Source organism: Maniola hyperantus, chromosome 7, assembly GCF_902806685.2.
Source record: "Maniola hyperantus chromosome 7, iAphHyp1.2, whole genome shotgun sequence".
Lineage (NCBI taxonomy): Eukaryota > Metazoa > Arthropoda > Insecta > Lepidoptera > Nymphalidae > Maniola > Maniola hyperantus.
This window is the reverse complement of record NC_048542.1, coordinates 2,884,138-2,895,583: the sequence shown is the minus strand read 5'-3', so window position 1 is coordinate 2,895,583 and position 11,446 is coordinate 2,884,138. Positions and strand designations below refer to the sequence as shown.

Sequence of the window (11,446 nt, the reverse complement as noted above, 5' to 3'; positions counted from 1 at the left end):
TTCTGCTCATTGATAAAAAAGTCACGTTTTTCTACGGTTATAAATATAGTTATTTAGTATACGTGAAACGAGGTTTATTTGTCAAACTTATGAAATATTTATGTATAGAAATTGAAATAATTTTATTTTTATATTTTAAAATTTTAAATTAAGGAATTTTAACGAAAAAAATGTGTGAGATATTAACTTTATAGATCTCTAAGTATATCTAACATTAAATCTAGTTATCAAAAAGTACTTAAGAATAAAAATGTTTTAGTGAAAGTACTTAACAGATTTCTAAGTGAAATTATCTTTTTTTGATAAAAATGGGTAAAACTAGTAAAGTAGTCGTGTGTGGGATGAAAGGGGTAGGCAAAACGGCTGTTTTAGAGCAACTTATATACGGCAATGTGAACTTAAAGTCCTCGTTTTACCCTACTATAGAAGATATTTATGTGGCTAATATTGAAACTGATAGAGGTACGAAGGAGCGAGTGTGTTTTTATGATACAGCGGGGCTGGAGCCTCCCCTTACAGGCGAGTTGAAAGGTTTACTTCAAGTTAGTTTATTTATTGCTTACTGCTGAGGCTTGGTGGTTATTGTTAAGTGTAATATTTTTTATTAGGAAAGCAGTTAATTTGCACCAGCATTGCCAAGTTATGCACCTTTCTATTAAATAATGCGGGTATATGCTTTTTTATGCTAGAAGATTATGACTAGGCTAGGATAATGGATAAAAGTCTTTGAAAATCCTGTGGGAACTCTTTGTGTTTTCAGGATAAGTTTTATCCTGGAAAAACTGGCTAGAATAGAAAATATCCTGGAATAGGCTACTTAGCCTATGTCTGTCTCTAGAATGCAAGCTTTCTCTGTACTCATAAAAATTGGTTATGTGATTGGATGTGCCATGAAGAGATAACAAAAGACACACTTTCACATTTATTATCTTAGTATGGATAAAAATGTAATTTTTTTTTTAGTTTTAAGTAACTTGTATGAATCTCAAAATGTTTATCTAAGATAGCATAAATTTATGCTAAATATCATCAAAATTGGTTTAGAATTTAACGGTGAACAGGTTACAAACCCAAAAAAAATCCCCATCAGTGGGGATCAGTTTTCAAAGTGCTATGAATATATAATATATAAATAATAATATGATACCTTTGGTATGATTCTTAGTAGGGCTAATTTATGATTACAAAATTGGCTCAGATCTGCTACTGTACCGTGGAGCCTCTCATCCTGAGAGGAGATCTGTGTTCCTTTAATTTTTTTTTTGAAAAGAATATTAACCATGTTAAATGACTAATATTCCCCTTTCCTCTCCAACTAAGCGTCAAGCTTGTGCTATGAGTAGATACGACAATAGTGCAATAGGTGGGGTTTGAACCGTTGACGTTTCGGTTTTCAGTCCACTCCTTTACCCGTTGAGCTATTGAGGCTCAATTTAATCCTGGCAACATCTCAAGCTAACAAATTTTGCTTGCAGGGCCACCCCAGTCACCAACTATGCAGCTTACATCCAACCAAGTGCTGCAACGCCACTACCTGGGCTTTGCGGAGGGGTTCGTCATGGTGTACGACACCACCAGGCCTGAGTCGCTCGATGTGTTGATCTATTTGAAGAAAGATATCGACAGGAATAAGGATAAAAAAGAGGTAGAAAAGTAAAAAGTACATTTATATTAAAACTTTGTTTTTTTTTAATGAAAATATTACAATAAATGTTAACTTAGCTTATGTTAATTCATATTCACCCCCTTAGGGGTTGAATTTTTTTAAATCCTTTCTTAGCAGATGCTTACGTCATAATAGCTATCTGCATGTAAAATTTCAGCCCGATCCGTCCAGTAGTTTGAACTGTGCGTTGATAGATCAGTCAGTCAGCCAGTCACCTGTTCCATTTATATATTTAGATTAGCTGATATTTTAAAATCGTATTTTCCAGGTGGTAATGATGGTTATTGGCAACAGAACTGGCCCTGACGACTTCAACAGTCTCGAAAACACTTGCTCCAAAGCTGCCAACTGGTGCTCCCGGGAGAAAATACGGCATTTCGAGATCTCTGCCATGGACCGACCATCCTTATACGAGCCCTTCATATTCATGACTTCCAAACTTAACCCGGTCCAAAATAAAACGGCCTTCCCACAGCTCAGCACGTTGAGTAAACTCACTCAGAAGAATAGTCGTAGCGACGCTATGTAACATTACGTTTTTAGGCTATGCCCCTTTTGCTATCAGCCATGAAGGTTTTACCAGAAAACTCTTAACCCGGTCCAAAATAAAACGGCTTTCCCACAGCTCAGCACGTTGAGTAAACTCACTCAGAAGAATAGTCGTAGCGACGCTATGTAACATTACGTTTTTAGGCTATGCCCCTTTTGCTATCAGCCATGAAGGTTTTACCAGAAAACTCTTAACCCGGTCCAAAATAAAACGGCTTTCCCACAGCTCAGCACGTTGAGTAAACTGACTCAGAAGAATAGTCGTAGCGACGCTATGTAACATTACGTTTTTAGGCTATGCCCCTTTTGCTATCAGCCATGAAGGTTTTAGCAGAAAAGTCTTAACCCGGTCCAAAATAAAACGGCTTTCCCACAGCTCAGCACGTTGAGTAAACTCACTCAGAAGAATAATCGTAGCGACGCTATGTAACACGAAGTTTTTAGGCTATGCCCCTTTTGCTATCAGCCATGAAGGTTTTAGCAGAAAAGTCTTAACCCGGTCCAAAATAAAACGACTTTCCCACAGCTCAGCACGTTGAGTAAACTCACTCAGAAGAATAATCGTAGCGACGCTATGTAACATGACGTTTTTAGGCTATGCCCCTTTTGCTATCAGCCATGAAGGTTTTAGCAGAAAAGTCTTAACCTGGTCCAAAATCCGTTGAGCTGTGTTGGTTACATATTTAAGTTAGACCTCTGAATGATTAAAATAATATAAAGTTTGAACTTTAAATGTATGCCCGTGTACTTATAATTAGTTATTTAATTAAGATGAAGTTTTTATGAATCTCACGACATTCGAATATTATTTTAAGTAAATTTATTATGTATTATATTTATGATGTAAGAGTTTGTATTATGTGTTTACTTAATTTTTTATCCAATGATAATGAATTGTTGATATAAATTGTTTAGGGACCTAAATAGACGGTTGTTTTGTATAGTACTTAAATCTTTAAAGCATCCAATCAACACGTGAAACACTAGCTGATTCGCCCCAGATTCGCTTGGGTGTAATCTCTAAATAAACCTTTCATAGTGAGGTGTCTATGTTATAGAGAAAACCCATAGTATACAAAATTTCAAAAATCAAGACTCAGCTTAGTAAGCTGTGTTGATAAAAGTCAGTAGGTACCTACATAGAGTTAATACTAAAAAGAACGACAGCAAAGTAAAGTACACGGCTGAAAGTGATAAACGTCGGCCTTTAGAATGACATTTCAGGTTTGTAGAGCGTTGTCTCTGTCACTCATACCCATATGACGTATTGTCGGTCTCAACGACCGAGACAGTGCTCTACAAATCTGCTATCTCCTTCTAAAGATCGATGTTTATTACTTTTGACCGCGTTCGTTAATCGCATAGGTCCTACCTACCTTTTAAATGAATTACCATCGAATCAGTAGTAGATGCATTTGACGATTCAAAAGTACTTTTAAAAGTTTGATTGAATAAACAATATTTTTATTTTTTATTTATTTATTTAAAATAGTTGATAAAAACAACAATCAGATAGGACAATGCAGTAATCTCGAATTCGAGTACAGTTCTTGCAATTCACGAAGGCTACTGAACTTTACTTGTGGTAACGTCGTTTACATGGTCATTGCGTAAGTGTGCGTGCATGTGGGACCAATCAGTCGCGAGCAAGCACTGTCAAACGCACACATAATAAAATTTTAAGCATTCCTTAATTATGTATGAAACACCCCATTTATTTTAGATTCTTATCACTAACACCACATAAGTACATACTAGGGGTATAGATAGGAAAATTTGTAAACTTAAGTGACATTGTAAAACGATTTGTGTAAATAAAATATGTGTACAGTACGCGGCAGAAAGTAATGTACATCGGTCTTTAGAATGACATTTCGTCTTTGTAGAGCGTTATCTCTGTCACTCATACCTATATGACGTTTTGTCGGTCTCAATGACAGGGACGTAAAATGGAAGGAATAACATCTCATAAGTAATTGTACTCTGCTTGAGCGAGAGGGACTGAGAGGGCCACGCTAGTTGCATATCTGTGGGTATATATATGTGACAGATCACAGATTACGTTCTTCTTCAGTTAGAGATCGTGTACCATAGAATTAGCTACAGTGTACTTAACTCGAATTTAGTATTAAAGTAGGTGTAAAGTATTATTTATTTTATTGGTTTTAGTGCAATACTTGTTGTAAGATTATTATTATTATTGTTGTACGATGTGTACCTACGCTTAAATAAATATGCTTCAAAACTTAGTTATATTATTATTATGAATTTCCATGTTTTAAGTATTAGTACCTATTACAATTTACATTTATTCATTGTTTACAATTTTAATTTTCAAATAAAATTAATGAAAATAAATGTCTCAATAGAGATTCACGCATTTTATTTATTATGTCTTTAACTATAAATCCATTCCGAAAAGACACGCCGATCCGTTGTGGCGTCATGGCGTGAATTGATTGATTGATAAACCAACTCAATCAACAAAACAAACATATATGTCTTCTGCTTTTTAATATAATACGGGTTGAAACTAGATAATTTTAAATTTCTTCGGTTTCATGAATTATGTTTCACACAAAATGTGTGAAATGCAAAAATTTTTATATCAGAAGTGGGATAACTTCACCGTCCTCGGTGAAGTGCTGGTTAAACTCATGTCTAACGTATATAGGATCCGTTCATAGAGAAAGTTTAGCGCGGTGTACTGTAATGCAGCGCCACCTGTTGAGAGCTTTACGAAAATAAATATATTAAAAGTCTGCAGTATTTTCATGACTTAGATTTTTAGGGTTTCGTACTTAACCAAAGAGGGACTGTGTCAGTGGTCCGTAATTTAGAGTATTGAAATTTTCACATAATGTGTATTTTAAAGCTGTGATAGCCTAGTGGTTAGGACGTCCGCCTTCTAATCGGAGGTCGGGGGTTCGATCCCGGGCACGCACCTCAAACTTTTCGGAGTTTATGCGTTTTAATTAATTAAATATCACTTGCTTTAACGGAAAGCATCGAGAAACCTGCATGCCTGAGAGCTCTCCATAATGTTCTCAAAGGTGTGTAAAGTCTACCAATCCGCACATGGCGAGTGTGGTACACTATGGCCAAAACCTTTCTCACTCTGAGAGGAGACCGTGCTCTGTATCACTACAGACGGCTACTACGGCTCACGGCGGTGACGGGTTACAGTGCGACAAGGCTCTCTACTGTCACTGTCAAGTGTCACACACACAACAATCACTGTCCTCGATCACTGCGAACGCGAAGCAAATCCCTTTGTGTTCGTCAAAAAACCGACAACCGGCGTAACGCAGCCGAGCACGAACGAAATGCTCGTTCGAGGCTTGTAAGTCGGCACACACTACACGAATTGTGTTCGGCTCGTGCTCGGTTCGCCTAGCGTAGACCCACCTTAAGGTACATCTAACTACTATGGTACTAAGCAAAGTAAGTAAGGTAGGTTGGTAAGGTAAGGACGCGGATTAATTAGTTTTGAATTAATAAAAACACTTCTGTGTTAGTGGCAATATTTTTAATTTTGCATCTCAAAATGTAATCACTACCTAATTTAATCTTAGATTAATATCATCACTTCTACAACTAATAGCGGGATGTAATCCCGAAGCTAGCTACGGAACCAACACTTAACACTAGGGCTCTTTTGAGCGATTGTTAGCATTCAATCGGTTAAGGGTCGATTCACATTAGACTGTGCTGGGTTCGATTGCTAGGTAGGACAAGCGAAGTTTTGTTAGAAGTTGCCTTGTCATGAACTGTGGTTTGGAGTCGGAACTCGGAATTGCCTCGGATATGGCATGGTCTAATGTGAATTAGCCCTTAAAGTAATAAAATAAATAATTGATAATTTATAAAGAATATTTGGAAGTATGTGTACTTAATTAGTTATGAAATTTACAGAAACCATTCTGGTATTGTTTTTGAAATGTAAAGAATTTATGAATAGATTTATGACCTTGTAATTTTAAAGTGTAAAACACACAGAGATTTTAAAATGTTTCATACTAAGTATAGATACTTAACATAATATTTTTTTTATAATTTTTATACTTACCTAAAACATTTTAAAACTTTTATATGGCAGCACTTTTAGTTTTGTGTGTTGATGTTTGTAACATTAATTAGGATTATGTAAATTAATTAATAGGTTTAATACGGGTTTAATATAGTTACATAATAAAAATAAACTTTACAGTTTTCGACTTAATAACTGTCTATTTTACAGAAATAATTCCTGGCAACTTCATTAAACGAAATTCATAGAATAAGTTAACGACGGTCTCTCCGTCACTGGCTCCATAGTACGGTAGTTTGGTACTTATTTGAATACCTGTTTAATTAACCAATAATTCGTATTGCGCGCGCTTCAACTAACGTACAGGGCGACAAGGATCTCTTGGCACTTGAATGACATTGACAGGAGGCGCTGTTGGAGAACAAAGGCTTAAAATATTCCATGCGAAGTGCATTGTGCTCGGTGTGGCACTACTGAAAGCCATAAAGCAAATTAAGAAGAAGAAGAATATTCCATAAATATTCAAACAAGAACAAAGGGGACGCTTGACAGCAACGTTAGTTCCGATTTTCGCCACGCGCCAAGATAGCCTTGTCGCAGTGTAGATAGGTAGGTACCTACGTTCTTTTCCGAAAGGACGTCGCGCGTCGCATATTTGATATTGATAATCTGAATAACTATTATCTAATACCTACCTTAATAATGTTGACTAGCATTCCGTGATTCCATTTTTTCTTATCATCCTATATTCTATCAACTAACAATTACTGATTTCATTAATTGTTCAATAAAATGAGAAAACATGATTTTTGCTCAAAGCATCGCTTTCCACTTGGTGGTAGGTAGATTATTGTTTTAACTTTTAATAATATTTTATAAAATTAAATATTATTATTATAATAATAAATAACCAATGTTTAGTTCCAAACTTTTATAACTATTCAAATACTGCGATCAATTTTATTATCGAAAATAAAATTACCAGTGTTGAATTAAATATTTGCCTAGTTCTATCCTAAATTGACACAAAACTAAAAAAAAATAGATTTAAAAAAATTAATTAGGATTTAAAAATATTAACCAAATTTAATTTATGTTAAGAATCTTAAATCAATATAAACCGCACAAATTAAGAAAAAAAAAACCAAAATTTTGAAAAAAAAAAAACAAGATTTTGGAAAAATAAATCCAATAGTTCACTTAGGAAAACTATGAAAAGACGCGAGGAACGACTTTTGCCAGAACCAAATATCAAAAATATTTAAATACTTTTCATTGATATTTTGAACACTAGATAATAATATGCAACCACATGCCAAGGTTTGGCAATAGCCTATCTACTAACAAATATTTTTTTGTATTCATTAATTAGCGGTAATATCGAATGTTCGATATAATATTACAGTGCTTTAACTTTTGTAACATTAATTCTACGATAGTTAAATTTACTTTTAACTATGTGATTAACTATTGTTTATTGATGTAACATGTTGCGTTTGATAACCCATCATGCAATGTTCATTTATCCTGAAAATCCTAAAATACATCTTCTCTCATTCTTTTACATCTATCAATAAGGTACTGCGACATATCTGCTGTTTTAAACAAACTAAACTAAATTTTGACACCCTTTTCACGTCTCACGTCTTATCTATTGTCAATTTAATTCAATTTTTAAATTTATATTAATAGGTATACCTACTTACCGTTTCAATGAGATGGCTCGTAAGGTAGGGTGCGAGTTGCAGAAAGGTGACAGTTGACGTAAAAATCAAGGAATTTAACGTCACTGTCACCCTACCGCACCCGCACCCACAGCCCATTTAGTCAATACACCTATCATTGAGATAGTATACATCATCCAAGACACCTATAGTCTATTTGGTACATAATTATATATTCTGTGGTACATGTACCGTTACCGTTACATACAATTTGAGTAGGTACAACTTTTGTAATGTGTCGGATTTTATTTTAACAGTATCCAGGCCTAATAAGTGAGTAGGTATATCACTTTGGATGTAGGTACAGTGAAATGATCGGTCAAACCAGATCTAAACTTAAATAATAATTTATAGCTATTGTCTTAGCTTAGTTTTTGTTTTTGAAGGCTAACAATGCTACCATCTTAATGTAATTAAATTAAAACCAACAGCCAAATAAGTAGGTAACTTGTTTTGGAATTTATTCGTCCTCTGTCTTCCACATGATTAGAATAAGTAGTTATTGCGACTAGTTACTAACTTTACGTTTATAATCATTATTATCAGGTGTTAATTAAAATAACCAGACTCCCGGATAGGTATAGGTACATAATTATTAAAATAATTCTTTTTGTCTATGTTACCGTTAAAGTTCAAACGACTTTAAATCATTGGATTTCCCATTTAGCATTTACCCAGTCTTAATTATATACTTCGTTCTTACCGTTCGTTATATTTTGACTTTTAACAGCGTTCACTCGGTAAATCTTAGGTTTTACCCCATAAGATAGTAGTTACAAAAGTCCGAGGTAAAATAGACCTATGATTTACCGAGAATTATAGAACTGGTGCCGTACTAGGTACCACCGTTTATAGTTTAGGTACATACAAGTTTTGTATGAAAATGTCAAAACAATATTGAAACATTACTACTTTAAGCGATGGTAGTATAGGGCCCCAGTGCGGACTTTTACCATTAAAGCTTGGTAAATCTTAAAATCTTAGGATTGACCGTATATTTCGGGCCTTTACAGTAAGCATCTATAAAAATGTCTTGCTTAGTGAGTTCTGCTATTTATACTTTATGGCACATTCAGAATACATAGGCATTATAAATAATATGTTACCTAGGTAATTATTTTATACACAAAATTCAAACTAAAGTAACAGGGTTGAAATAGGTGTTTTAACACTAATTTTCGTGTTGAGCAGAAATTAACTAGTTTAGTTAAAATTTAGTATAGTAGAATTAGACGTGAATATTGATAATAAAAAAAAATGGTGCGCGTTACCTTTACGCGCGTTTGAATTCCAGTTTTCCAAATGAGTGAATCGGCAAAAGGTTTTTCATCATAATTATGGTAAAAAAATACTTAGATCTTTTAATCTATGACTCTAACTAGGTATAGTCCGTGACAGGTCGAGATGGCAATCGGCATATGAGGCGGGGGGACGCCCCGCACACCCGCATGTCACCCGCGCTCGTCCGCACCGGATCAGCGCATGGGGTGTGCGGGGGCATTCCCTCCCCGATTGCAATTTCGATCTGTCGCGTACTATACTTGGTAGGTAGGTACTTTATATTTGAAAATACCTTAATAAAAGATACCGGTCTTAAAACAGCTGTTCTATTTGGCGGGCACTTTAAATACCTAACGGTGAGAAGTATTTCAATAATTTGGGTATTTTCTCTCACATTACTCCCGTCTGAAATAAGATCCAAGTCGAACTTAAAGATACTTATTTTATTTCAAAATACAGTTCGTTAAAATGCAATAAGTTATATTTAAGTTGAAGAATGAATTTAAATATGGGATTAAATAAACGATTTAAGAAATAACTAATTTCGAATAATGTTTTGTAGATTTCCCAAAAACGGTTAAATTCCTGCAACATATTTTATACTTATGCAAATTGCTGTCATTGTTTTGTAGTTATGAATTAAGTATATTTTATTCCACATTCATGCACTCATATTAAAGTTGCAATTTCAAGTAGGTACTAGGTGTATACCTACACATTACGCGAAATTAATCCCTAAAGTAATTGAATTCGACTTTACTATATAGGTACCTATTAATAACTTTTTATCTAATATTATTGTATAATTTTGTCTCTTATAACGATAAACTACTGTGATAGCTGCTTTTAATTTTTTTTTAAATCATTTTGCATTGTACAATATCAATAATTGTGTTTCCATATCAATGTGGATTGAAAAGCTATCAAAAATGAATGTAAAAATGTATCGTTTAACTGATATAGCCCGTGAGGCAGGGTGCGGACTACGGGAGGGTGACAGTTGACGTAAAAATCAAGGAATTCAACGTCACTGTCACCTTCCCGCAACCCGCACCCTACTCCACGAACCGTCTTTATTAAGGGGTACACCTACAAATATATACTTAATTTGAAGATAAGGAGAAGTATGATAAAGTTAAGACAATATAGTTACATCGTGTTAATACACAACATACGGCATACCTAGTGTTTTCCTGATTCTCTATGGCAATTAATCATAATAACCCGCAAAAGGTGTTGTTTAACGCCCTTAACACAAGTCATATTCAAAACAACGCACTCATTGCATTTACAAGTCAGTTTCGTTCTGAATATCAAGAAAATCAGGTCCCTGATTTTTCAAAAAATATATACAAATAAATCACTTACAATACAAGTAGATCACATCCAAAAACGAAATATTTTAGTTTCAAATTTAAAAAATAAGATATAACGGTCAGTCAACAACGTCCATCTTGAATGTGTTTGGATTGTGGCCAATCGGCTTCATAGAGAGACGGATTCCGGTTCCGGTGGAGTATTTTGCATTTAGAATTTCATCGTCACTACTACTCGAGTCTTCGTAGGGAGCGGACGTACGTGGTTGACTCGGCTCTGAATCAGACTGTAAATAGAAAAGAATATACTTATATTTTAAATTTCACGGAAAATAAATAACAGTTAGAAAAGTTTGGTGTTTATTTCTGAAATTATTATAAAGATGGTCAAAATGGGGCATTATTAAATTAAATTTTCAGTAATGTGAATGGACTGTTTTCAAGTTAGGACTTAGAAGACATGGTTCGTGATAGCATTTAGCAGTATTTAGAAATGTATCATGAATATTTAGATGGAGGATTAGTAGCAATATCTATGTATTTAAGATACAATCAACATAAACAAGCCAACTAGCAAAACACTATAATATAAACATACAAATAGAATATTAATTTACAAACTGATATGGCTTAAAACTAAACGTAACTAAAATTTATTTAATTTAGAATAAAATTATTGGTACAAAAAGAAAATCTTCACTCCTTCACCTAAAATAAATAAATAATAATTAGTATTATTAGAATAGGGTGCAAATTATTATAAAAGTTAAAAATAAAATATTAAAGTAGATTTGTTTGAAACCGTATACCCAAATTTTAAATATCAAACTTATAATTAAGTGAAAGATGATACCAAACCTGTGATACACAAAACTGCATA

The 11,446-nt window shown here is 34.1% G+C and overlaps 2 protein-coding genes across 6 annotated transcripts in view; one reads left to right on the top strand and one right to left on the bottom strand.

Annotated features, from left to right (window-relative positions):
• The first annotated feature begins 71 nt into the window (after positions 1-71).
• kappaB-Ras (NFKB inhibitor interacting Ras like 1) lies at positions 72-4,587 on the top strand. 2 transcript variants are annotated; one of them, XM_034970279.2, is made up of 3 exons: positions 72-531; positions 1,476-1,645; positions 1,935-4,587. In XM_034970279.2, the coding sequence occupies exons 1-3, from the start codon at positions 309-311 to the stop codon at positions 2,193-2,195; spliced, it is 654 nt and encodes a 217-aa protein (XP_034826170.1). In that variant the 5' UTR covers positions 72-308; the 3' UTR covers positions 2,196-4,587. The 2 variants fall into 2 exon arrangements, with proteins under 2 accessions (XP_034826170.1, XP_034826171.1); XM_034970280.2 differs by having other exon boundaries at positions 73-519.
• Positions 4,588-5,722: 1,135 nt separating this feature from the next.
• LOC117983655 (sodium- and chloride-dependent transporter XTRP3) overlaps positions 5,723-11,446 on the bottom strand; it is a 41,182-nt gene continuing 35,458 nt past the window's right edge. For 3 of the 4 annotated variants that reach the window (XM_069499754.1, XM_034970269.2, XM_069499753.1), the window contains one exon: positions 5,723-10,853. In XM_069499754.1, the coding sequence (XP_069355855.1) occupies positions 10,686-10,853 (168 nt within the window). In that variant the 3' untranslated portion in view covers positions 5,723-10,685. The remainder of the gene's footprint in view (positions 10,854-11,446) is intronic. The other variant, XM_034970270.2, reaches the window with a different exon arrangement.